At 40.2% G+C, this 27,239-nt stretch overlaps 1 protein-coding gene across 1 annotated transcript in view; it reads left to right on the top strand.

Annotated features, from left to right (window-relative positions):
• LOC124148413 overlaps positions 1–27,239 on the top strand; it is a 204,024-nt gene that overhangs the window by 116,262 nt on the left and 60,523 nt on the right. The window contains exon 3 of the mRNA XM_046519494.2: positions 3,204–3,375. Within this exon, the coding sequence (XP_046375450.1) occupies positions 3,204–3,375 (172 nt within the window). The remainder of the gene's footprint in view (positions 1–3,203; positions 3,376–27,239) is intronic.

The raw sequence follows: 27,239 nt of genomic DNA, 5'->3' as shown, positions 1-27,239 counted from the left end.
TATGGATTAAGAATGAACAAGACATCATTATCTCCCTTAGATACAAAGAGATGGATTGATAATGATGGTGTAACTACCTATGCTTATGGTTATGGTGGTAATACCGTACCGTTGGGAACTATGAACAACTCTTCTCATACAAATGCCCTACCCGGTCCATCTTGAAGATAATAAAGAATAGGCTCTCCTTCTTTCGTAACAAATTGACTAATGTTATATGTCTTAAGAGACCATATGGGATCGGTTGCGCAACGTAGGCCTCCTTCGAGTTCACCGGGCTGGTATAGATATCTTACCCTTACTCAATCCGGAAGTTTTCGTTCTTTGCCTCTCCTCGGTGCTGAAGATTCGGAAGTCACGGATTTCATTTTAATAGCATCGGATGGTTTCTTCCCTATTAATCTCGTTACTTCATTATTCAGCGCTGATACAACGGCTGATAATCGTGTCACCCATTCGGTTGATCTCAATCGCTCGGATTTCATTTCGATCCCATACTGATAGCCAAACAAACGTTCCGCTAATGTCCTGTTTAAATCTTTCAACGATAGCTTGACTGCGGTGGGCCTCTCTTTCACCACGCCTGATTTTGACATCGTTCTTTGTTAACAGTTTAGTTACTGATCCCATAAATTTGCGACCGGGATCTACTTGAAATAGCTTAGGCCATTTTAGTGGTCCGCGTTTATATATGCGGCTCAGTGCATTAGCAACTTCTGTTGAATCTTTCGAGGTTAATGGCTAAGCCTCTTTGTATCGACTAGCCACATCCACTACTGTTAAAGCGTATTTATACGTTTTGCGTCTTACCTTATCGTGGGGAAGAAACAAGAGGTCAGCCTGATGAACTTCATTCGTTGTAAAAATATCAAACTTCTTCCTCGGTATAAAACGCGGTGCCGGTTAATATATTTGCCACATCGCTTGTTTCTTTAACCAATCCTTGGCCACATCTTTAGATACCTTAGCCGCGGTGGCTAATTTTTTTATTGCTCCTATACCTTTCCAATATCCTGGTGGGCTATAGTAAATTTTATTCATTATTAATTAATATTGATGTTTCTTTTAATACGACTATCGTTGAATCGCATAGTCATTTTTGCATAAAAAATGCCACCTGTAGTAGGTATATAAATCCATCTCCAGTGGAGTTGCGGCAGAACCCCCATTACCTATAAAAATTTATATCATAGACTCCAGGTGGTGGTCAATTTAACTTAATCTCATGACTATCGTTGAATCGCATAGTCATTTTTGCATAAAAATTCCCTCTGTAGTGGTGGTATAGGTATATAAATCTGGCTCCAGTGGAGTTGCGGCACAACCCCTATTACTTATACTACTCAAGTCAATCACTTATCCAGTAATTGATAAATGATGGAAATCAAATCAGTTATCTAAATTGATATCAATTTGATATATCAGTTTGTCTCTTTTAAGTACATCACAAAAATATACCTAGCAGCACATCATCAAGTCTATGTTGGTCACTGTTGAGACGCTGGAACACCGCTGAATCCTCACTGGGGGCTCCAATGTTGTAGACGTTATGTGTAACCCTTAGTCGCCAAGTGATTACAGTCCATGGGGTTGTAAAAGACGTTAAAAGATGGTACTTGTTGTTACCCTGTCTGGTGCTCGGCATTAAAGGGCTAAAACAAGGACTGGTCGGCTCGGAGTCAGTATACTGTGTCTGAGTGAGGTATTCATGTTAAACTGCGGCATGGTATCCCAGTGTGCTAGCACTATAAATCGGCATCAGTCCGGACTAGTACAAGCAGCCACACACACACACACATGCATGCACGTCGCTATGTAAGTGCAATAACCTTGGACGCGACGTTAAACCCCATTTCACCTCACCTCACCTCCACGGGGTTGTGAGAATATCAGTTTATTCAGCAAAGGTATAAAGAAGACCCTCCTGAAACAATTTATAATCACAATATATCACTTGTTTCAGAATAAATGTACAATAACACATTAAATGTAAAGTATCGATCTGCTTCTTAATAACTCATTACATCATAACAACAGATACACAAATATATTTCTGCCTCGATATCTATTCAGTGCAAATGTACCTTCATATACAAAGACAATATAATTACACATTATTAAACGCATAACTGAGGAAATCATCACATAATCATATTATGCATAATGAATGCACAACATGAACATATTATACAGATAAAATATATACAAAACATACCCTGTGTGTGACACGAGAGTGTAAGATGCCTTCCGCCAGTCGTCTCTTTCGACAGTCACATGACCCTAAAAACAGACACAATATTAATTATAATATTGTAAATAACATATATAATCACGGCATATACATGCATCACTGAAATACAACTTCAGTCATTCATACAACTATCAATAAATACATTCATACATCTAGAGAGATATGTACAAAGTCTAGAAATACACCAGATTTATTAAATAATAGCAAATATGCATCAAATACCAAAATACACAAAATACCAAATAACCAATGCATTGAAATATAAAATATATGTATAGATAAGCAATACTCATGAATCAGACCCTAATCTCATCACATTCACCTCATTCACTCAATCTATTGTTTGTTTATGTTTACAAGTTATTTAAAACCTATTTTATTACTTATGTACTTGATTTAAACTAATGATTGAAAGCATAATGTTTAGATTGATACAGATTAATTATGATTACTAACCTTGATTACTTGATGTTCCATCCATTATGACTTGCTGTGCAGTGCAGGTGTGTGTGCAGCATAAGATTAGCAATGGCAGGTGAGAAAGGGATTTGAATTGAAAGGTATACTAATTGGCTAACAAGAGGTAACCCTAATGACGAGCAAACAATAGAACAAAACACCCTTGGAAGTAAAATAGACTGAACCATTGACCTTTCACCCAGTAGAAACTTATCAGTAGCAAATACTGATAAGGACACAACTAATGATAGACAGGAAACCAGGAAATGACACAACCCTCTGTTGAATCAACAAGTTGAAATAGAAAAGACATGATACCTTATCTACACTAAAAATACTTACATATTTACAAGCTGCAGAATTAACATCTACTACAACTGTATCACTCTGTATGTATGTACCCTATGTGCAAGAGTAGCACTATTTTAGTAACCAAATCTATGATCAAGTATCATGATCGGCTTTTCTCAATCTTATATCAATTTCATTTCAGGAAAAACTTGAAAAGAATACAGACAAGATCAGAAACAATCCAGAGATGTTTAATGACTTTGTGGACCGCATGGACAGATGGCTAAGGCAGAAAACCTCTTGTGCTGTAGAAATGTTTAAGAAAATCGACACTGAAGGAGAGGGAATAATCTCCTATAGCCTATTTAAATCAGGTAAATTCTTATACAGTAAACTATTAACAAAACAAACACAGGAGGAATTTATTTGGGTAAATCAGTACTTTGTTCTGTCCATTTCAAAGAAGTTGTTCATCTTTGAATCACCAACTTGACCAAGTACTCAAAACTCAAACTCACTGTGTCACTTTTAACTCATCTGACTAAAGTTAAAGGGGAACAACACTCCAACATTGACATCCACCAGTGGATCAAAGAATGAGAAGCTGTATATCATAACATGTTTCTTTGTTTGTTAATGAATGCATACATGACAAGTCATCGGTAAACATCATATTATGCACAGTGAAAACCTACATTATATCCTTCAGAGAATTCAGGTCAACAAACAGGTCAAAACAAACTTAGTCAATGAAAATGTTAATTTTTTAACTTATCCTGCATCTACTGCTTGTTCTTGACAGTGAAGTCTGACGGAAGAAGTTGTTTTCAACCAGCTGAAAGGCCAACCTTATCAAGCAGCTCCTACGTGGCCACGGAAGTGATGACAGCACATTACTGCTGTCATTCACAGAAGACCTGTGTTTTGAACTCTCTCATAAACTCATGTAATACTTTTGTGCTTGATATCTTTAGTGATTTCTCATGTGACTATATTGTGCCTCCAATTTGTATTGATTCATGCCATAGGATAATTATTTGACACCTGGTGGTGCGTTTTTCACATTGGTGATCTCAGGTGTCCTTTTGTTTCAAGTAGCCATCTTGAAAATTTTATGTGACCCCGCAATCTCATGGCTTGCGTTCTGTATTCTTTTGCCTGGTACTTAATTATTGAAGTATTCTTGCAATTATATTGTTTATTAAAGTGGTGTTGTTTCACGTGTTTGCGTATTTAAAACTTGTTTCTCATAAACCCACATGGCTGAAAAAAAGATTATGGCATACATAATCGGGCGGGGACGCATTGTGATTACACTTGGCTTCATTGCAGATAACATGCCATCTTGTAACAAGTGCAGACGTAAGAAATCGGCGTGGGATCCCCATCCCATGTGCCTAAATTGTACGTCTGTGTGCTCCCAGTCTACAAAATGTAAAGACTGTCTCCCGCTTTCCTCCACTGCTTTCAGCAATTATCTCTTACAGAAAGACCTAGCTGGCCTGTAAACGCAAGCAAAAAATGTCAGACAAAAATGTCAGACGTTTCTGAGCCTGCTACCCGGCTGGCCACGTCACCTGTTAGCCTGGTCTCGACGCATGCAGACATTCCACCTCAGTTGTCGTCTCCACCTTGACACTCATGCTGACCCCAACGACTCGACTGTGGCCTGCATGATGACACCTGGTGCAGCATCTATGGATCACACTGCACCTCTACAGCAGCAGACTTTCCAGTACTCCACGGCGCCTATACAGTCTACACTACAAGCGTCGCTGGGCTTTGGGCTTCCCGTCTACCAACAGCTGTCCCCCTCAGCAGATGGCGTACATTGACTCTTCTCCATGGCTCCATTATCTAGAGCTGCTCCAGCACTCCCTGCCTCAGTTCCTGGAACCTTGGGCTTCGGCCAAGATCTCAGCTCCCCCAGCTCCTTCAGTGTCTCTACAAGCGCCTTTCCAGCTGCCTACCCTGGCGTCTTCAGAGGCGTCTCTACTGGTGTCCCTACAAGAGCCTCTACAAGCCTCTCTACAGGTGCCCTCACACACACCTAGCAGTGCGTCTACCTCCAGGTCCACCCGGTCTTGTGCCTTGTCTTCACCTTGAACTTCCTCACAACACAGCAGCAGCAATTCCTCTCATTCAAGCAAGTCCTCTGGTCCCGGAGCCGCTCTCCGGTTCACCGATCTAGTGGAAACCAGTCAGGCCCAGAGGGCTCCTTTGTAATATCCTATGATCCTCCACTTCATCTTCATGGGCGGTGCTCCCATTTGAAATTTCCTAGTCCCCGTAGCGATTTACACGCATCACCAAGCCAATAGCCTCTTCCTCCAACTATATATAGACGACCACCAGAACCACCAGGACATGGTCACAGGGACTTCACACAACGTCCTTCATCTGGGATGGATGATCAATCTACGGAAGACAGCGCTCACGCCTTCATTCCATCTTCAATTCATAAGGTGCTTCTTTCAAACCATCCGAGACCTCCTCCCTGGACTGAGGGACAGGTGGGACCCAATCCAACCCCACTTGCTCCTGTTACTCCACCAATAACGCACTCTGTGCCAGTGGCAAGCACTTTTGGGTCTCTTAACATCAGCACAGGACCTGACCTCCAAAGGAAGGCTCCAACTGATACCAGATACTGATGTGGCCCCATACATCACGCCCTAAACCTGTTGGCGTCCATCGTCCTCCCAGACCGTCTCAAGCCTCTTCACCAGTGGTGGTCTGGGATGGATGATCAATCAACAGAAGTCAGAGCTCGCGCCTTCATTCCGTCTGTAATTCATTGGGGGCCTCTTTCAAGCCGACCGAGACCTCCTCTCTGTACCCAGAGACAGGTAGGACAAACTCCAACTCCACTTGCTCCCGGCAATCCATCAATCACACACTCTCTGCCAGTGGCAAGTGCTCTTAGGTCTCCTAACATCAGCACAGGACCTGACCTCCAGAGGAAGGCTCCAACTGCACTGATACGTTCCTGGCCCCCTACATCAGGCGCCAAGACCTGTCGGCGTCCATCGTCCTCCAGGACCGTCTCAAGCCCCATCTCCTATGGTGGACGGTGGAATCGAACGTCTTAGACGGCGTCTCCTTGACAGCTTACAACCTTGTTACACCTATTCGTCAACTCCTCTCTTCAAGGATGGGGGGCGCACCAGGAAGGGCAAGTCGCCTCGGGGCTGTTGTCCGCCACTCAACAGCATTGGCATATCAACAACCTCTGACATTGGAAGCAGACCCTCCAGCATATGCGGATCACCATCACTGCAGAGCCTCGATCTGACTTAAGTTGATCGTGGCCAGCGAGGGGTTAGTTTGTCGATCTCAGAGAGATAGCCGCCGACAACCCTCTCCAACTCCCAGACTGGCTGAATCTTCTGCTTCATCCACACAGTAAACGACCACATCCAGCACCAGACAGAACGTAAGGTACATCTTTAAAGAGCCCTTAGTGCCAGGGGATACTCGGACGGAGCCATTACATTAGCACATCGACCATCTACCAGAATCCCACCTGTGTCTCCTCAATTCCTGACCGAGTTCCTTCTTTTCCTGCGTCACAAGCGTCGCCCGAAGGGAAGTACAATCACAACGTACCTTGTGGCCCTCAACTCTGTTTTGGCAGTTTCGGAAGAACGGAAAAAGACAAAGATCCCGGATCGCTAAGCCTTGCTTTACTCCTTCTGATTGGAAGACCAGAAGGCTAAGTTCAGACCTCTAGCTTGGGATCACCCTCACCCTCCAGAGAGACGTGCCCTTTGAACTCCTCCATTCGGCGGCATTCTACAACCTTACAAAGAAGAACAGTCTTCCTCCTGGCTCTAGCCATGGAAGTGCGTGTAAGCGAGATCCACGCACTGGAGATGACAGGGGTCAGGTTTGAGCAAGGAGCGCACGGAAAATGTTCACCCCTACCTTCGCCTCGGATTGTGCTGAGACTTTATACTTTTCGATGTTTCATCCGCCGGTCCAAGGATTGTCCTAAATAATGCCGTTGCCTCTTCATTACAGTATCAGCGATATCGCAGACAGAAGTCAGCCGTAATACCATCACCCTTTGGCTTTGAGCTGTCATTCTCCAGGCCAATGAGTCCACGGGACTGGATCCTTCGAGAGCCAGCAACCCACATGAGATACTGGCGGTCGCCTCCACCATGGTTCTTCACAGTAACTGCTCCATACCCGCCATTATGGAAGGTTTTTTCTGGCGTTCCAACACTATTTTTGCCTTAGAAGACGTGCAAAGCATGCACAGCTTTGGCCCTTTAGTGGTGGCCAAACAGGTCACCACTACTTAGCACCACTGCCATCTTCGATTATCCAGAGCCGGCATCTCGACCTCTCCAGTACATCCACCTTTGACTAGAAGGCTACATGCTACACGGATTCGGCGTGATATGTCTAGTAGTATAGGGAATGGGGGTTCTAGCTCACTACCACCTAGGCCAGATTCACCCCCCAATAATGCTACTTCAGAGGTAATTTTTTATGCAAAACACGTGATGCGATCCAATGATCATCATGGATCAAGATGCATATCCAGGAAACAATTTATTCTTTATCTACAACCAGTTCTTTGGTTTTGGCACGGAATACTTGGCGCACTTGTTGTCTCCCCTGTGCTAGGAACTTTTTTTTCTCGTCTTCACTAATGCCACTGGTCTTAAGAGAATTTGATCGAATCTCCTGCTTCATTGCGTTGTAACAACAGTTCTGACAACACTAAACGAAACTCCTCCTCGGATATCTTGCAATCAGCCAGTGCTGTTGAAATATGATCCTCAATACTATTTAACTTTGATTCAGCGAGTACACGAATACTATCATGTTTTAATGCTTTCTTTTGTAACTTACATTAAATAAATTTAAGAGCTATTCCTGCCAGATACTCCGGCTGCTACTTCCATGCCATGTATGATAGGTGCGATTATAGTTGATAATAAACCAACACTGGCTGCACCAAGTCCCATGCTAGCTGTTACAAGTGCAGTATCAACTCCGTGTATCCATCTTTTCAGATGCTTCATCAAGCGCTGGATATAAATTCATAATATATAAGAGTCATATTGTATAAGAGTCTTTAACTGATCGGCCAACAATGTCTTGAGAGCATACTTCAGCCTTATTAGATGTATATTATATTGCAAAAATATCCAAGTAAGCGAAATGCTTCCCCCATGGGCCATTAACTTGGACATTTAGAATGTTTGTAGAGAGCCCTATTTCTGATTGAATAATACAACGTTGACGTTCGTGTTAGTTAAGCCATTTAATTGATAAACCCGGTAACATCTCGAGGACATGTTCTGGCGCATCCCCCAACCCAACAAGAACCCCACAATAAGTGTAGCACCATTGGGTATATCCTTAAAGTTTTTTAATACATCATCGATACATCATCGAATTCAGTAACCAAATTCAGTAACCAAATTTAAGCTAACATCTTTTAATGCTGGACTACTCAATAACATATGACCTGGTTCATTTGGCAGGGGAGCGGCTAACACACGCTTACGTTTTGAGGGAATAAAAGCCCCGAGTACAATCCCACTGTTCATTATCTTAGTTAAATTATGTCCCTTACCCGTCGTCACATATGGTAGGGCAATGACGATATTCTGGAGCCATTCGATTTTTGTTTCGAGCATAGTCCATTTATTTTTTATCGTTGCGAACAAGATTGTATAAAGTGTTTTTATGGAGTCTACTAACGTCGACATCATTTAAATCTCCTAAATAAGGTGCTGATCCTGTGAATATAACTTCTTTCCGCTTGTATACATTATCTTGTAAGTGTAAAGCAAAGAACTTGCCCTCGATACCGGCTTTATCGAATCCTTTTGTGTCTCCTAGATCAGAAAGCGCAATTGTATTACATTGTCTAAGGTTATGCATTCCAGGACCTGAAGAATCAACCATTATTTATAATATGGAGTGTCACACTCAAATATCCTATATGTACTGGTTGATGTTTTACATCTAATACAGAAATTTTGAGATCTGTAATGATACCCCGCTTTAACTTCTCATACTGTATTGATGAGAAAGATTCTGTTCTACCACTATGTATTTTTCATCTTTGACTGGAATAGCTCTTAGCAGAGTTGAAGACTTTCGGGTTGAATATTATCCGTTGTACTAATCTGATCAAGATGACAGGGAACTATATCAGGTAATTTATGCATTTCTGTTAACATGGGTGTCACTTCTCCTCTTATAAATCCAAGTGTATTTGCAAAGCCCCTTTCAAGTTTTATAGCATGTGCTCCACTGCTTAAAATCAGCACCCCATTCGACTCATTTTGTGTGAGACTAGCTCCAAAAGGCTTAAAAATTTCATCATTGAGTGAACATACGCTGTAATACCCATCAGATATAGTGCGACGGTCCGTATCTCTATATAACTTATTATCATCTCTTGCAGTGCTTATATTGGTCTACAGTGGGTAATACGTTATATCGCAGAGAGCCGAGTTGTCAATAGCGTGAACCTGTTGAATAGACTGACTGTTTCGTAGTGGAATTAAATAAATGAAAAATAAAGTTTTGTAATCACCTTTTATTATCCCACAATTAGTATTTACAGACCAAGCAATTAAAGGCAAAGCACTACACGAATATTGTAGTATTTCCTTTTTCTAATGCAGTCCTAATGTGACTGACGGTTAAACTGCAACCAACGATGTCTGCCTAACCATGTGTTCTAACATCTAGCCACCACGATGGTTGGTGCTAGACTCCTTTAAAGCATTATTAACATGCTTTTATATCAAACATTCATGTGTTCTCCGCGAAGCTGAATGCGTTTTAGAGTTCATTTCCCGAAAACATAAGTCACTGAACATTCCTCCTGAACGTTCCTCCGATACGCTGAATTCACGTGCACTGTAAACGTCATTCCGCGAAGTAAATGACATGGTTGTATTTTTACTACACAACCGACTATCCACAAACAGTTCTTCAGTCCACTGACCATTTGTTATTCCCGGGAGTGTAACATACATATTAAATATACAAAGATACCATATTATAACTTTAGTATGGGAGGTGTTAATACAGTAGTATCGAAGCAACCCACGTTACACACCCAACGATTTTAGTTGATGTCTCCAGTGCTCATTTTAAAACTCAATTCCCTGATATCTTTAGAAATTTCAGGTTCACAGCAACGAACGTTAAAACAGTTCATGATTGGTTCTCTAATCCAATGCAGTTCTGGCAAAACCAGCTAAACTTTGCTATATGGTGTGCCACAACAGGCTGTGGAGTATCTATTAGTAACCATCGTGACAAGCTAAGTAAGTCGGTTTTCTTCTTTTATGTGTACCATCAGATTAGGCGCATCCTTACAGAAATAAGTGCACCATTACTGCAGGATCAAGCATGCAATGCATCAAACAATCCATACAATCGGCAAGCATATGAACATATTTTTGGGGAATTTGCTATTTCCACGAGTAAAGATTTGCATCTGCGTGGAGTTAACCATGGTCTAAGTATTCCATACCGTGGTGCACACTCTGTTAAAGAAGTCAGCGATGATTTACTGAAAAGAGGTCGGCTTCTTCCGAGCTTTGCTCTCTCGAGTAACAAGTGAAGAGATAACTGTATGAACTTTAAGGGTGGTGTTGCTTTCACCAAAAGGTTGAACAACCACTAGATGCCTAAAATGCTTGGAAAAAATTCATTTTAAATAAATCAGAAGGTTTTACTCTGCGTTGAAAGAATTAATGACTCAATCAGACCTTATGTACAGGCTCTCCTTGGAGCTCAGTCACAAACACGCTCAAATATCATTGGTGAAGGGACAGTTTGGGATGCGCAAAAGCAGTTTACTGCAAGCGTAGAGGATGCTATTTCATCACCCGTTGACCTACCTTCAGCTATAAGGCGATACCAAGATGTACTACAGTATGCTGAATCTAAAGTAGACTATGTTTTGGGAATAGGTCTGTACATGTCACTGAGTAACATGCAACTCAAGTGGTAGGTTATAATAATAAAATTGTGGTTACTACCGATAAACAAACATTAGGTTTCAATTCAGATCTTAACACCAAAAACACAGGCGAAACAGGAATAGTCAAGCCACAGTCATCTTCCAAACCACCAAAAACAGAAGTGCAACAGCCACATATTGCAACTAAAAATTAACAACATACCGATGAAAAAAACAGCGCTTACAGTAGGTGGAGACACATCAGGTTTACTCATGATTTGGATAAAAAGTCTTCAGCAGCTACGTACAACAGCCTGGCAATTGCTACAATCAGTGCCCACAAGTTTTGATGAAGCCAAGTGGCGGTCTTCGCTAATAAATTCAAGAGCCAGGATACAATACTCCCTATTATACCAGGAAGTGCAGATGCGGCTTCCCCAGCAAGTTTTCCTAGTGCTTCCTCTAATGCCTTTATCCACTCTTACATCATCCTTATCACTGGGAGGTGTGCCACCACCTGTACCACCGCCTACAGTTAGCGCGAGAGCCAAAGGTGACATAATAAATCCCAATGCAGTTAAAATACTGGTAATGGTTATCCCCTGTTCTCTGAACAATGTTTTAACTCTTTCGGCCAAATGTAGTATCATCATTGAGGACTTGATCAATAGTTTCTCGAATTTAATGATTTGTGAACAAATTGCTTGTAGATTTTAATTTCAGTTATCTTCTATGATTGCTTTTGATACCTGGATATCACTCCTACCTAACTCCCTCCCTGTCAACAGAAATGGTCGATCAACAGCCTTCGCTGATTGGCTGATGGTATAAAATATGGTCTGATGTGGTGAATGTATTGCATGGTATGTAATATTCACATGACAGCGTAGCAAGAGAGGAAATATTTGTTTTAGCTGCAAAAAAACGTTGATCAAAGGATTAACCAAAAATACGTCTATTGATTAATCACTGTCATGTTGCACAATGGATTTGTCAAAAGTAAGTGTTTATATATGTAGGTTTGCAAAAACATACTTTGTTCGAAGGATTAGCCGACAATATGTTGATTGATTTCTCATTGTTATATAACTCAAGGGATTTTGTAAAGAGCCGTGGGCCTAGTTATCACGTGTGCTGACTCAGCTGACCAGTGAGACTTAACACCTATGTGAAATACCTGAAACAAACTTATGTGATCAGTTGAGAGATGAACACGGGTTATAATATCCCAAAACGCTATATATTTTTAAATTTTATGTTGTTACAAAGACATGTGACATCGATGAAGTTTCTTTGTTCTGAGTAAGTATACACTCCGAAACGTTGTGTTCCCCAAGATAAATATGACTGTCTTCCTTATGTGTTTCACTTGTAAATGCTTTTCAAAGACATGATACTTACACGGTTTTAAAATGATAGTTCAAATACTCTGTTGTTTATCTGTTCCACATAGTGGTGAGTTGTAAGATGAGTTTCTGCTCGTTAATCAGACAAACAACTGCTACACTTGGTTTGTGCAAAAGTTGATGCTCATATGCACATGTTGAGTGTCTCAGATACGCAGGGTCTGCAGGTTTTAGAGCTAGATAGAGTTGTGATTTAATGAATTCTTTATTCTCTAGACATTTGAGAGTGAATCAGACTGAAGCATTATTCACAATGAATATACTCAGAATATCTACTCCAATAAAAAGCAACCAGCAGTTTATTATGTAACTTATAGCGAGACAACTCGGATAGTTAATTTCATTGTCTACTTACAATGCTAAGCAGGTGCACGAAATAACAGGAAGAGCCATGCGTTATATAACAACAGAAATGTAGAGGATGAAATCCACCTTCCAGCAAATTGTATTCATAATGCCTATCAAAGAGACGCTTGTATTTTGGAGTAGGGTAGATTATGTGCAGACAATTGAATAGCAGCATTAACCAGTTGCATTTAAGACGTCTTTACATTTAAGAACACATGTAATACTCATGGTCATCAGGACAGAAGTGCAACAGATATTAACGAAATCGATTGGTTTGGTTAAAGGATCAAGGATTCCCATCTATTTGCGATGTAAGATCATATTTCTTCGTCAGTAACATCTCACATATCCTGTGGTATCCTGTTTGCTTAGAATATAGAATAATCACTTCAAACACATTACACTAGGCAGTCATTTTGTCGTCTTGTTCTTAACATTCCTTCACTGCAATAGCATTGCTATGCAGTATTGAATTAATTTGTTACGTTGGATTCGAGATCAGTGAACATGTTATGTATCGATACCGGTTGTTTATAAATGGTCTCTGAAGGTGGTAGAGCTACAATTGAAACATTCTCATGTCTTTGTGGTTAGTTATGCGTGTGTGCCTGCATAGACTAACATTTAGTCTATGAAATCTTACAAATTACACAATATCCTTCTTGACTCCCAATTTTTTTTTTAAATTCCCTATGTGGAATAGAGCTACCTAGAGCTGGCTAGGGTTGCTTTGGTATGCATTTCTAGATTATTATTTTTTCATAGAATACATATTCCACAGTCATGGTGCAGGACTAGCGCCTGCACTAATGAAGTAAGTGAATGTTAAGAAGACGAGATCACATGTACCTGCATCATGCATCTATTATGGTATTATTATGGTTCTGTTCGGATGAACAAAACCTTCCAAATGGCGTGCTGGTTTTCTTGTGAGAATACGTCAGCAAAGAGCCGGAGTCACAGGAGACTAATTACAATTTTATTTACAAGACCAATTAACAATGAACAATTTAAAATATCTTAGAATATAGCTGAGGGTGCCACAGAGAGTCGGTACAACCCTCTGGGCTGTGGGAGAGAGATCTGCTTGGTATGAGTGTCAAACCCCTTCTGCTTAACATTTTGCTTCTGAATGTATTTAAAAAAAATTAGAACAATAAAAAGGAATATGATTGGTTGATACACTATGGGGTGTGCCCTATGGTTATTGAATGGCTAGACAGAGAGGAATACTTAATCCTGTTAAACCTGTTGGACTGGCACTAATCTTGCTGACATATTTACTGGGTGCTTGGAAAGAGATTATGGTGTCACTATAGATGACCTTGTATGGGGGCTAATCCTAAATGAGTCTAAATTGAAGTAATTGCTGAATGTTCTAATATAGGTGACAAAAGATTTACTTAAAAAAAATAGTTCAAGGCAATCTATAAGACTATGTAGACATATCTTTTGTCTTATTGAATATTATGTCTGGGAGATGGAATCTTGATACCTTAGGCTAGTATTTATCTAAAAGCTTTAAATCTATTCTCGTTACCTTAGACTAGCATCTATCTAAAAAACTATAACTGAAACTACTGATATTTTATATATGCATGTTACCTGATGATATGTATTACTTGCTAAACTATAATTATATGAAATGATGTATTAATATTACACCATGATAACTCATAAAAGCACTTGATGTGGATCTAATTATTATAGGAAAACTTAGTATAAATGTTATATCATGATAACTTCCCCTCCCCCCCAAAAAATTGGACCCCAAACGTGTAAAATAAAATAATTATGGCTTCGATGGACAATGTATTAAGTTAAACTGGTAGTATAGTAAATGACAAATATTATAGAGTCTCTTTGGTATAAGGAAACATAATGTAAAAGTCCTTTCCGCTGGCATCAGGGAATCTGGATGTCGAGCTGGCTTGTCTTGGCACTCTGTACTGGTGGTTTATGGGTGATGTAGGAGGCCTTGAGATAGTTCCACATCCTGGTTTGAGGTTTAGGATAGTTGGCTGTGTCCATTATCCGTTATAGAGGTTTTACATGGCAAACAAAGAAAAGAGAGTTAGCATGTTCAAATAATATGTCATATATAAAAATTACCCATACTAATGTAATAAGTAGAAAATAAAACAAATATGATAATTATGATGTAAAAGATCAGTACATAGTTATTACCAAATGGTGTCATGACCAGGAAGAATGTATTGGCGACAAATTACACTGAGTATATCATAGATTAATAATATCCTTCTATTTTTGGATACAATCATTAGATACATTATATATACATATATGTGCAGGTGCATATAACAAGTGCGTTGATCAATTACACTAATAAGGAATACAATTAGTAAAGTGTTAGAACTTATGTATATACTTTTTAGAATTATTTGTTAGTTTTCGTAACTTTTTGGTTTGCCTTCTCTTTGCTTTGGTTCATCTCGGTTGTGAGGATTGCTTTATTTCAGTTCGGTTTGTTTCTCTTCGTTTCGCTTTGATTTTCGTTCGTTTCAATTTGGTTCAATGAGATACGGTTCGGTTTTGTACGGATCAATTCGGTTTATTTTGCTTTGGCATGGTTTGATTCGCTTCAGTACGGTTTCAGTTAGATAAGCAGTATGGTGTATCTAAATGTGTTGATGTTGCCCCTTTCTATATGTGAAAAAATAATCCTTTAGGATTTATAGATTGGCAGTTGAGACACATGATACGGAGCATAATGTTGAGGTTTGTGTCCACAGAGTTTTAACCACTCAGCAATATCCTTCCTTGTCATCGAGGTAGCGCTGTGTGAGGTGGGGAGGAACACTTTCAAAATAGTATGAATAATTTCAATGCCCATAACTCTCTTTGTTCATTGCTTGTATTCCTTCTCAGGAAGTCACCTTCCTGTCTTGTTTAAACATGATTTGTGTAATCCAAATGATAAGGTGTGAATGGGCTCGTATCATCATATGTTTTGTACACTATGACATCACAGTCTAGTTGTCGGTCATTTACCTTCTTGGAAGCATAGACATGAATGGGTGGGTATGGTCTAGGGAATGGGTCAAAAAGCTCTGGCATTAGTCCATCTGTGACTTCAAGGAGATCATCCCAACTTTCAGTTAGGTAATTTGCTATAAGGCATGGGCAGACAGATTCAAAGTAAACCGTAGAAGGTGAAGATGTGGGAAACCGAAGTACGTACTTTTACATAGCAGTCATTATCAGTGGTAATTTTGATTCCTATTACTTCTTCCACAGCATGAGATATTTGTCTTAAATGTTTAGGGTATGGTTGGAAACAAGGTGTTTGTGAGCAGGGTTGAATGGAATTAACATTGGAATCTTGAATAGGCTGATTGAAGAACTTATGCTTTTGGAGGGGCTTTTTCCTTCGTTTACCTGACATACTTCTTTTGAGGTGAATTTCTCTCCGAATGGAGTCTGGAATGCTGCTGCCATACTCCCATGTGTTTCCTCTTTCTGGATCCTTCCATTTCACTCTGTAGTAGATTTTGCCATTTTCTCTCTTGGAACTTATAATTGAGTGGATGTCCTCTGGATTGAAAACCTGAGGGATATCCTTGGTTTGATTACCTAATGTTGGACTCTGACTTGGAGGTTGTACCTGGCTGTTGTCAAGTTGTTTTCTGGATTTTGGCTGGTGATGCTTACTATTCACTCCTCTTTTCCCTTTGTGTACCTTTTCATTTACCTTGGTTGGAGCACTAGGACCTTGTGTGGCATGATTTTCCTTGGTAATTGTCGTGCTGAAACTTGCAGGTTTTGCTGTTGTATTTGGAGCAGGGTTTTTCTTCTTTGTTGGGGTCTTTTGCTTCGAATTCTTATTGCTGGAAGTGCCTGCCTGGTTTTGGAATTGACCTTGTCACCTTTCTGTCGTAGAGGTGATTGATCAGTGGCTTTGTAAGTTGAACTTGTTGATGGGGAATTGTTGCTGTCAAGCTGAGTATCATTGACTGGTTCCTCATTGTCATCCATGACTCCTGAATCTATGTTACTGGTGTCATTGAGTTATCATGGGATAACATTTATACTAAGTTATCTTATAATAATTAGATCTACATCAAGTGCTTTTATGAGTTATCGTGGTGTAATATTTATACATCATTTCATATAATTATAGTTGACCAAGTAATAAATATCATTAGGTAAAATGCATATATAAAATTTTACACCACGATAACTCATAAAAGCACTTGATGTAGATCTAATTATTATAAGATAACTTAGTATAAATGTTATCCCATGATAGAGGTATGGTTCTGGAGGGTACTGTGGACGATCAGCAGGATCAAAATATGGCTTCAGATGGTTGGCATGGACCAGTGGTTTGTGTATTTTGTCGTCAGAACTCCGGCGTAGTTCGTTGGTATAATTTGGACCTGTATGGATGATATAATAGCTATCAACCACTTTTTTGTTAATTTGTTGATGAGGCCTTTTTCAACTTTTTGACAATAAAGCCAAACTCTTTGACCTGGGGCGAATTCTGGTTCTTTAGCCTTTCGACTATAGTGTTCAGAATACATCTCCTTAGCCCGCGCAGTGTTTTCAGCTGCAATTGTTCTAGTGATTTCAAGCTCCTCAAGCAAATTTGAAAGATAACTTTTGTTATTGTGGCCTAAATTTTCTTTTGGAATTAATGCTACATCTTGTGGAGCTCTCATTTCTCGGCCAAAAAGCATAACATATGTTGTTTTTTTGTGTTGATGAATTTGGGGCCATCCGATAGGCCATCATGATGCCAGGAATAAAACGGGGCCAATCATTTTGAGACTTGTTACAATAGGCTCTTAGTGATTGATTGATATAAGAATTGAGCCTTTCTACACAGCTGTTTGTTTGAGGATGGTATGGGCTGGTATGGGTAAATGTAATTGCCAAAAGTTCACAAATTGCTTTGACAAGTTTGGACATGAAGTTCTGACCTCTGTCTGAAATTAAGATCCTTGGAGCGCCATACCGACAAAATATTTCTCTGACGAGAACATCTGCTACTTCTCTGGCTTCTTGGGTCCGAAGTGGAAAGGCTTCACACCATCTAGATGATGCATCTGGGATGACCAAAATGTATTTTGCTTGTCTGGTGTTGTTGGCAGGGGACTGAGAATGTCAACGTGCCATCGGGTGAAGACCTCTTCTACAGGTAGTGGATGGAGTGGTGCCTTCTTGCCATGGTATTGCCTCTTGGTCTGTTGACATACCTCACACGTCTGGATATAAGTAGCAATATCGCTGTACATTTTGGGCCAGTAGTACTTAGGTCTCATGGTGTTGTGGATCCTTTCTTTCCCGTGGTGGCAACCGCCAAACTCTGAGTCATGGTAGTGTAGCAGGGCGTGGAGTCATCCCACAGATGACATCCTTACCTTGTCAGCTTGCTGACGGGGTTAACCTCTTTGGTCATGTGGACAAGGCGTCCGACCTCTGATCAGAGGGTCCGTGGTTCGAATCCCATCACGGGACTCGGAAATTTTATGGCCGCTACATTGGCGCCCAACGTGGGGCTGAGCACGTTCATATTAAATTTGAGCAAAATAAGCCTCAGTACCCTACTATGCGGCCCAGGACGTGCCTTCTGTTGACGGGGGAGTATGTAGCAGGGCGTGGAGTCATCCCACAGATGTCATCCTTACCTTGTCAGCTTGCTGACGGGGTTAACCTCTTTGGTCATGTGGACAAGGCGTCCGACCTCTGATCAGAAGGTCCGTGGTTCGAATCCCATCACAGGACTCGGAAATTTTATGGCCGCTACAGTAGGATTGCAGGATTTGATTCCTGAGGGTTCTTGGGACTGCCAGCTGTTTAATGAACTTGTCCGCATGGCCTTTCTGTCTTTGTGGAACGATTGTGTATAGGATGCCTTCTTCAATTTCAAAAGTTATGGCTTCGATAAGAATCTTTTGACGATCCTTTTCATCTTATGGAAGGACATCATCCTCTTTGTAGTCAAAGATTTGGAGGAAATCTGGGCAAATCCTTTGTAGATGGTGTAAGTTTGGATGTTCAGACTTACCTCAACCATTGTGTCTTGAGTAACGTCAGCATTTGTAGCATGTAATGCTGCAACAACATTAACTGGTGCTGACTGATAATCCTCTTCATATTCAAAGGTGACTGACCAATGTGTTGTCTGTGTGTGTGATTCTAAGTGATTAACAATAGGCGTGCAAATATCCTCAGTCTGAGTTGTCTGTGTGACCTGTGTGGATGAATGTGTGTTTGGCAAGATTGTAGTACTGCTAGTTGATTTGCTTTGCTGAGTTGAAGTTACTGAGAAGACTGTTTTCTCAGCATCATCTTCTGTCTGATCAATATAGTTAATATTTTCCTCATATTCCCTACGTGAGAGAGCATCAGCATTCCCATTGGCTTTGCCGCTGGAGTGAACAATGTCAAAAGTGTAGGTAGACTAGTTCCAAAGATTATCGCCCTAACCTACCTGTGGCATCCTTGATTGATTTCAGCCATTTCAATGCTATATGATCAGTGTAGACTGTGAATTTTGTATTTGAAAGGTATGGACGAAATGATCTAATTGCTTCAACTGGAGCTAAGCCTTCCTTTTCTGTAATGCTCCAGTTCTTTTTGCTGCCATGAAGAGCTCTACCACCATAAGCTATTGGATGTTCATTATTTTTCTCATCTTTTTGACTCAAAACAAAACCTATGCTCATATCACTGGCATCAGTTGCCAGAAGAAATTCTTTGTCAAAATATGGATAAGCCAGAACAGGTGTATTACTCATAGCATATTTGAGTGTATTGAATGCCTGATCACACTCAAGTGACAATTGGAACTTTGGTTTCTTTCCTACTTCTGCCTCTGAATGCTTCTATAGCAAAGCATTCAGTGGAAGCGCTATGTGAGCATAATTTTCACATACTTCCTGTAGAAGTTTGTGAGGCCTAAGAAGGAGCGAATCTGCTTTTGTGATTTGGGCACTTGAAAGGTTCTAATTGCTTCAATCTTTTTGTCATCAACTTGAACACCTCCACATGATAATACATGACCCAAAAAAGAAACTTTGTCCCTTGCAAAATTGCATTTGGATGGCTTTAGTGTTAATTTTGCCTGTTTAAGATAGTAAAATACTTGCTCCAAATGCTGGAGATGCTCTTCAAAGTTTTTGCTGTAAATTATCAAATCATCAATGTAAATCAGCGCAACCTTAAAAAGCAATTTTCTTAGCACTTTGCTCATGAGCTGTTGAAAACAAAGTGGAGAATTTGTCAAACCTTGGGGCAAGCGTTTGAATTTATAAAGGCCTTGATGGGTGATGAAAGCAGTTTTATGCTTTTGAATCTTCATGTAATGGCACTTGGAAGAAGCCATTAGCAAGGTCTAAAGTTAAGAAGATCTTAGCTTGTGCATTGACGATGTGATCAACAACATCATCAAAAACAAGGAAGAGGCCATGACATTGGTAAAGTGACAGAATTCTACTTTCTGTAGTCACAAACAAATCTATATGAGCCATCACGTTTCTTGACTAGGATAATGGGAGCTGAATACACAGAAGTAGACTCCTCGATCAAATCATACTTCAGAAAATCATCAATAAGTTCTTCAGCGACTTTTTGGAAATGAGGAGATTGGCGATATGGTCTACACTTAAAGGGTGGATGGTTGCCAGTGTCAATAATATGGTGGTGCATGTCAGTCTTTCCTAAGTCTGCAAGACTCATTGAAAATATGTCTCTATTTTGTCCCAAAAATCTAGGTAGTCTGTGTCGTTGGTCTGGAGTCAGTTGTGGATTGGTCAAAGTAATCAACAATGTATTGAAGAACTTACAATATTTGAAGACTTTTTCTTCCTTTGTTGGTTTCTTTTGAGGAGTTGGTTGTCTTTAATCCAGTGTTGAGGTCAGAGGTGGATGCAGCTTGCTTGTTATTCCATCAGATGATCAATGGGTTCTTGTAGCTGGTCGTAGTTAGTTCCTGGGCTCCGTGGTTCCGAAATCTATGATTCTCCGCCAAATTATCATGGTATTATTATGGTTCTGTACGGATGAACAAAACCTTCCAAATGGCGAGCTGGTTTTCTTGGGAGAATTAGTCAGCAAAGAGCCGGAGTCACAGGAGACTAATTACAATTTTATTTTCAAGACCAATTAACAATGAACAATTTAAAATATCTTAGAATATAGCTGAGGGTGCCACAGAGAGTTGGTACAACCCTCTGGGCTGTGGGATTGAGATCTGCTTGGTATGAGCGTCAAACCCCTTCTGCTTAACATTTTGCTTCTGTATGTATTTAACAAAATATTGTATTTAAGTAAATCTTTCATCACCTATATTAGAACATTCAGCAATTACTTCAATTTAGACTCATTAAGGGTTAGCCCCCATACAAGGTCATCTATAGTGACACCATAATCTCTTTCCAAGCACCCAGTAAATATGTCAACAAGATTAGTGCCAGTCCAACAGGAGTTCAAGGCAATCTATAAGACCATGTAGACATATCTTTTGTCTTATTGAATATTATATCTGGGAGATGGGATCTTGATACCTTAGGCTAGTATTTATCTAAAATATGAAATGATGTATTAATATTACACCATGATAACTCATAAAAGCACTTGATGTGGATCTAATTATTATAGGAAAACTTAGTATAAATGTTATATCATGATATATCACAGAAAACAATGTAGGTATGGTTTGACACTGTCATATAACATTTTTTAAAACGGATAGAACAAAACAAGCCATAACATGTTATGGTTTATCGCATGAAGTGTTATTGAGTGGTGACTAGCAATTGTATAATTATGCAAAAATCAAACTACTGAGGATAATAGCGAGCTGCAATCTTCTTTCGGATATTAGATATGGAGATCTGTAACTGAAGTTTATTTACTCTCACCTACTGACCAGTTGAACGTCTTAATGCGTTCTGATGCAATTGTAAAATCCCTGGCTGCCTGTCTTTCTTTGATGTTTAGACGGAGAAAATCTATTGTTTAAGAAAAAAATATGTACATACTATGATACATTTACCATATTTTACACGTGTAATTGAATGAATGCAATGAATACGGGATACATGGTTTAAACATATTTTTATTTCAACTGAAATTTGGGACCGGTAAACAAGACAACACTTATTTGAATACCTCTCCCATGCATAGAAATCAGGTATAGTTAAGGTGTATTTACAGAAAAAATACCTTGGTGATCAGTTATCAAGCGTGACCAGCTGTGCCCGGTTTTGATCGTCAGAATGATGGGGTTATACGTAATATTAACTACTACATAATGTACACAAGATACACATATATTATATGGGGGTTTGGTTTATTATGTAAGTTTATATCTACCAGAATTTATGATGAAAGTATGGACATACAGGAAAATTGATTGATTTGCTTCAGAAGATAGGGCTTCACGTCCGTAAAGTACTGTATTAATATCATATCCTTTTATGTAATATACTTTTCAAAAAAAGAAACTTGACATAGATGTAAAACCACTTTTTGCCAAATATCTAAAATAATTACATTAAATGAGAACCAAATAAGTCAAACAGAAAGATGATGTGTCTTTAATTCGTGAAAACACATGCAAAGCACATAAACATAGCGTTTGGGGATCAATTTTACAGCAACCGCCTGTAAAAAACGTGCAGCACAGGATCCTGCATTTTAGGCATGCAGGCCCCCCTGCTGAATGGGTATAAAAATCCACATCAACGGCTGTTCATACAGTCCTTAAAACAGCAGTAGAAGCGGTGACAGAATGCCAAGACTTGAATGCAGCTCAACGGAACAACGCCATTGGGAGATTACAAGCTGGAGCAACACAGCAAGAAGTGGCCAGGCACTTTGGCGTATCCAGACAGACAATCTCCGCACTGTGGACCCAATACAACAACACCAACAGAGTTGACGACAGACCAAGGTCAGGAAGACCAAGGGTGACAACCCAAGCACAAGATCGATACATCCGGCTGCGACACCTCCGAGACCGCACTACCACAGCCACATCTACAACCACAGATATCCCTGGGGTACGCAGAATATCAGATCAAACGGTACGCAAAAGACTGAGGGAGGCTGGACTTTTTGCACAAAGACCTGTTCGATGTCATGTATTGACCCCACGTCATCTGGCGGACCGTCTGCTTTGGTGCCAACAGAGGGTTAGATGAGCACGTGCAAGGTGGAGAAATGTACTGTTTACTGACGAGTCCCGTTTCCTACTCACACGTGCTTATGGGCGTGCACGTGTCTACAGATGTCAGGGTGAACGTTACGCCCCCAACTGTGTGTAGTAGGTTGTCCCATTTGGCGGCGGGAGTGTCATAGTAGGACGCCTCACGTGCATATGGCAGGTGCATTGACAGGTGTGCGTTAACAGAGACTTGATCCTACAGCCTTACGTTCTTCCTCACGTCAACGTTCATGGCGGACAGTTCCAGCAGGACAACGCTCGACCGCATATTGCACGTGTTTGTCAGGACTTCTTACAGCACAACAACATCCAGACATTACCTTGGCCAGCCTGGTCACCAGATTTGTCCCCGTTTGAGCATCCGTGGGACGAGTTGGGTCGACGCGTTCGCAGAAGGAATCCACCGTCAAACACTTCCGGCGCTTCTTGATGCACTTCAGCATGAATGGCAGCACATCCAACAGCGTGTTATTGACAGCTTGATTGCATCTATGGGTCGTCGGTGTCAAGCGGTGATTGATGCATGTGGTGGGCACAACCGATACTGACATTTTCTGTACCCCTGTGACATTAACTGTATCATGTACCTGTGTACGATTAATGTTTTTAACATTGTGTACATTGATCTTCAAACAGTGTTTCAATTATGGTTTCTGTGTCCTATTTTGAAACAATCGCATTATATTACATTTTGAAAGTCAGTGTCAAGTTTCTTTTTTGAAGAGTATATATTAATTGCTTGAGGGTGTATGTATGTAAGCACTGATAGATGGTGGGAGGAGGGTGTATGTATGTAAGCTCTGATACATGGTCGGAGGAGGGTGTATGTATGTAAGCTCTGATACATGGTGGGAGGAGGGTGTATGTATGTATGCACTGATACATGGTGGGAGGAGGGTGTATGTATGTATGTACTGATACATGGTGGGAGGAGGGTGTATGTAAGCGCTGATACATGGTGGGAGGAGGGTGTATGTATGTAAGCTCTGATACATGGTGGGATGAGGGTGTATGTATGTATGTACTGATACATGGTGGGAGGAGGGTGTATGTATGTATGCACTGATACATGGTGGGAGGAGGGTGTTTGTATGTATGTACTGATACATGGTGGGAGGAGAGTGTATGTATGTATGCACTGATACATGGTGGGAGGAGGGTGTATGTATGTATGCACTGATACATGGTGGGAGGAGGGTGTATGTATGTATGTACTGATACATGGTGGGAGGAGGGTGTATGTATGTATGCACTGATACATGGTGGGAGGAGGGTGTATGTATGTATGTACTGATACATGGTGGGAGGAGGGTGTATGTATGTACACTACATTTCATAAGTAACTTCCCTTATTTTCGCGAAATTTTCGCGAAATTTTCCCGCCACTATTGCGGCACTAACGCGGAATTATCGCGCCACTTTTGAGACACTTACGCGAAACTATTGCGCCACTTTCGCGCCACTTTCGCGATAACATTTTACAAGATCGCGGTACTTTCGCACCACTTTCACGGCACTTTCGCGCCACTTTTACGGCACTATCGCGCCACTTTCGCGCCACTTTCGAGACACAGTGGTTGTCGTTAGGTATTTGTATTACACAGTTACTGGTTCTTCATGTGTGAACGATTATTAACATTGTAAACAAATACGCCTTTTGAGATGGAAATAAATTCAACAAAACCATTTCCATAATTATCCTCTTTTCCATTCCATTCCGACTATATCATAAGCATGTGTTTATGAATCATACCAGGTTTAGAGCGTATCCACCGCAAATACATGCAAATTCAAGTCAAAGACATACATGAACTGTTACCACAATGAAATAACACAACTTTACACGAAGCTTCAGAAATAAACTTAGGGAAGAGCTGGTTTCGTATATTAGAGAAAGGCACGGGGATATGCATGCATTTTCTTACATAGATTTATCAGTCTAATTATAACTAGATTTGATTGAGAAATTTAAATCGATCAGACGTATATTTCTTAGAACTGATGAGTACATGTAAACATTACACATTTGAACCGACTGTCGCCGCTCATTCATCGTCATGTATATCATGAAGTAATTAGGGTATTGTCATCAAAGCGTCACGCCCGTCTGTTAGGGCGGCTACATCATTACCGATTATACAAGCTTTGCTTTGATTTGTTTATTGAGACGAGGCAAATTACGTGAGGGGTGTAAGAATGTATTAATGCCTCACCGTTACAAGAAATGAAAACGAGAGTCGCTCGATTGGTTTAAGTAAGACAATGACAATCACAATATTCTCAATGACGAACAAATGTAATTTCAGAAATAATGTTGATGTTATTTTACATGTTCATTTAAAAACCTACCTTGATATTTCCAATACATAAGAGCGCCATGAGGGTCGCACTTTACAGACAGGCGATAGTCAATTTACGTCAGACCTCTATACAACGTTAACATATATGCTCCGATTAAATCCGGCGGGCATTCAAATTTATTTTCTTATCAGCGGCATATTGGGTGAATTATAACTCTCTGATCTGAACATGGCTGATGTTAAACGTAAGTTAGGGACATAAACTAGAATATTTAAGACATTAAAAATGATAATTTAGTTGATTTATTTTGAAAATAATTTATATTAATATAAATACAATTGACAAGAGAACCTCCTGACTAGTGAATGTATTATCGACCCAGTATAAAGACGATGATCCACATACGATACTAGATTATACAACATACTCCAGAATCCTCTTTGCGGCACTGAATTATAAAAACAATATTTCCCCTTCCCATAGATTATTTTAATCATTTGGTAATATATTTAATCAACATAAGACTGGGCTGTAGCGATTTAAACGAACACAGGTATTACAGATTTATTCATGATGATCCAGTGACAACCATAACGAAGACAGTTTTCAAAGTTAAAGTTTGAGTTATTGTGATATTAGATAAACATACCAGGGGCCATTTTCATGTCAGGGTGAGTGAGTGAGTATGGTTTTACGCCGCTTTTAGCAATATTCCAGCAATATCACGGCGGGGGACACCAGAAATGGGCTTCACACATTGTACCCATGTCGGGAATCGAACCCGGGTCTTCGGCGTGACGAGCGAACGCTTTAACCACTAGGCTACACGACCGCCCCTCATATCAGGGGCTTTAATATCAAGACCGTGTTGTTTGTAAATACTAATCTACAAGGTGATATCAACATTATTTAATCGGTACATAATTATATTACCCTCACAAAGAAATTTGTGTTAGATGTTACATTTCTTATTGTTATTTTGTAAGGGAGAGGACTTTTGCAAGTGTATGTCTGTTGAGCAATCCCATTTCATTTTCAAATAAATTTTGTTTAAATCATACAAATATGATTTCATTTTGTAAATGTTGCAAATCCTGTGAGTCTGCCAGCATATTGCGGGTATTTCGGGTGGGTATGTACAATGCCCGACCAATATGACGTTTGATACACTAAAGCATAAAACATCATTATTAAAATTAACATCAATACAAGCACGTCCAATCACGCAACCCTAAGTCCGACGGTCCTCTTATGTTTCCATAATACTTGCATACTTACACAAACATCTCACGATATCTACGCCAACCCTCGTATCCCCATGCACGCGCGCATCATCATTTCCCACCATACCCCTACATTCATCACACGATATCTACGTCAGCCCCCATGTGCCAGTGCTAACATACATGTACATACACACTTCTCCCACCCCTCCCGTAGTTCCACTGCATTCATCACACTATATCTACGTCAGCCTTCATGTATTCATGCCTTTTGCTTTCATACATACACACCCCTCTCATCATACCCTTACACCCTTCACACTTTAAAGAGGCACTGATCTAACGCATTTCCCCGGACTGGTTGTTGCCTTTGTTATTGTTTTTCCCCCGTGAGTACCCGGATGATACGCAACGCAACTGAGCGTGACCAGAGACTGGGCTACCGTCTGCAAGTACAGCTAAATAAACTTTGGAGGCTGGAGGCAATATTTGTTTTACGGATTTTTGAACACTGATTGGTTAACTGTGATCTATAAAGATTTCTTCAAAGGGCGCATGTTAATTAATTTCTTCAGCCTAAACAAACAGACAAAAAGAACGGTGGAGCTCATCGGATGTCGTCATTTGGAAATACCCCAGGCGGTTATAGTTTAATATAAAAAAAAGTATCCATGCAGTGAAAGCATTTTCGGATTTCGGAATGCGTCGATTATACGATTACTACTCCCTTGATGTCATCCACGTTTTCTGGTATAACCCTACACTTGTGTATTTGTCGTCATTCACTTGATGCTCAGTTAATGAATTTATT

This window comes from Haliotis rufescens, unplaced genomic scaffold, assembly GCF_023055435.1.
Source record: "Haliotis rufescens isolate VD_foot unplaced genomic scaffold, xgHalRufe1.0.p SCAF_19, whole genome shotgun sequence".
Lineage (NCBI taxonomy): Eukaryota > Metazoa > Mollusca > Gastropoda > Lepetellida > Haliotidae > Haliotis > Haliotis rufescens.
This window is presented reverse-complemented; position numbering and strand designations above follow the sequence as displayed.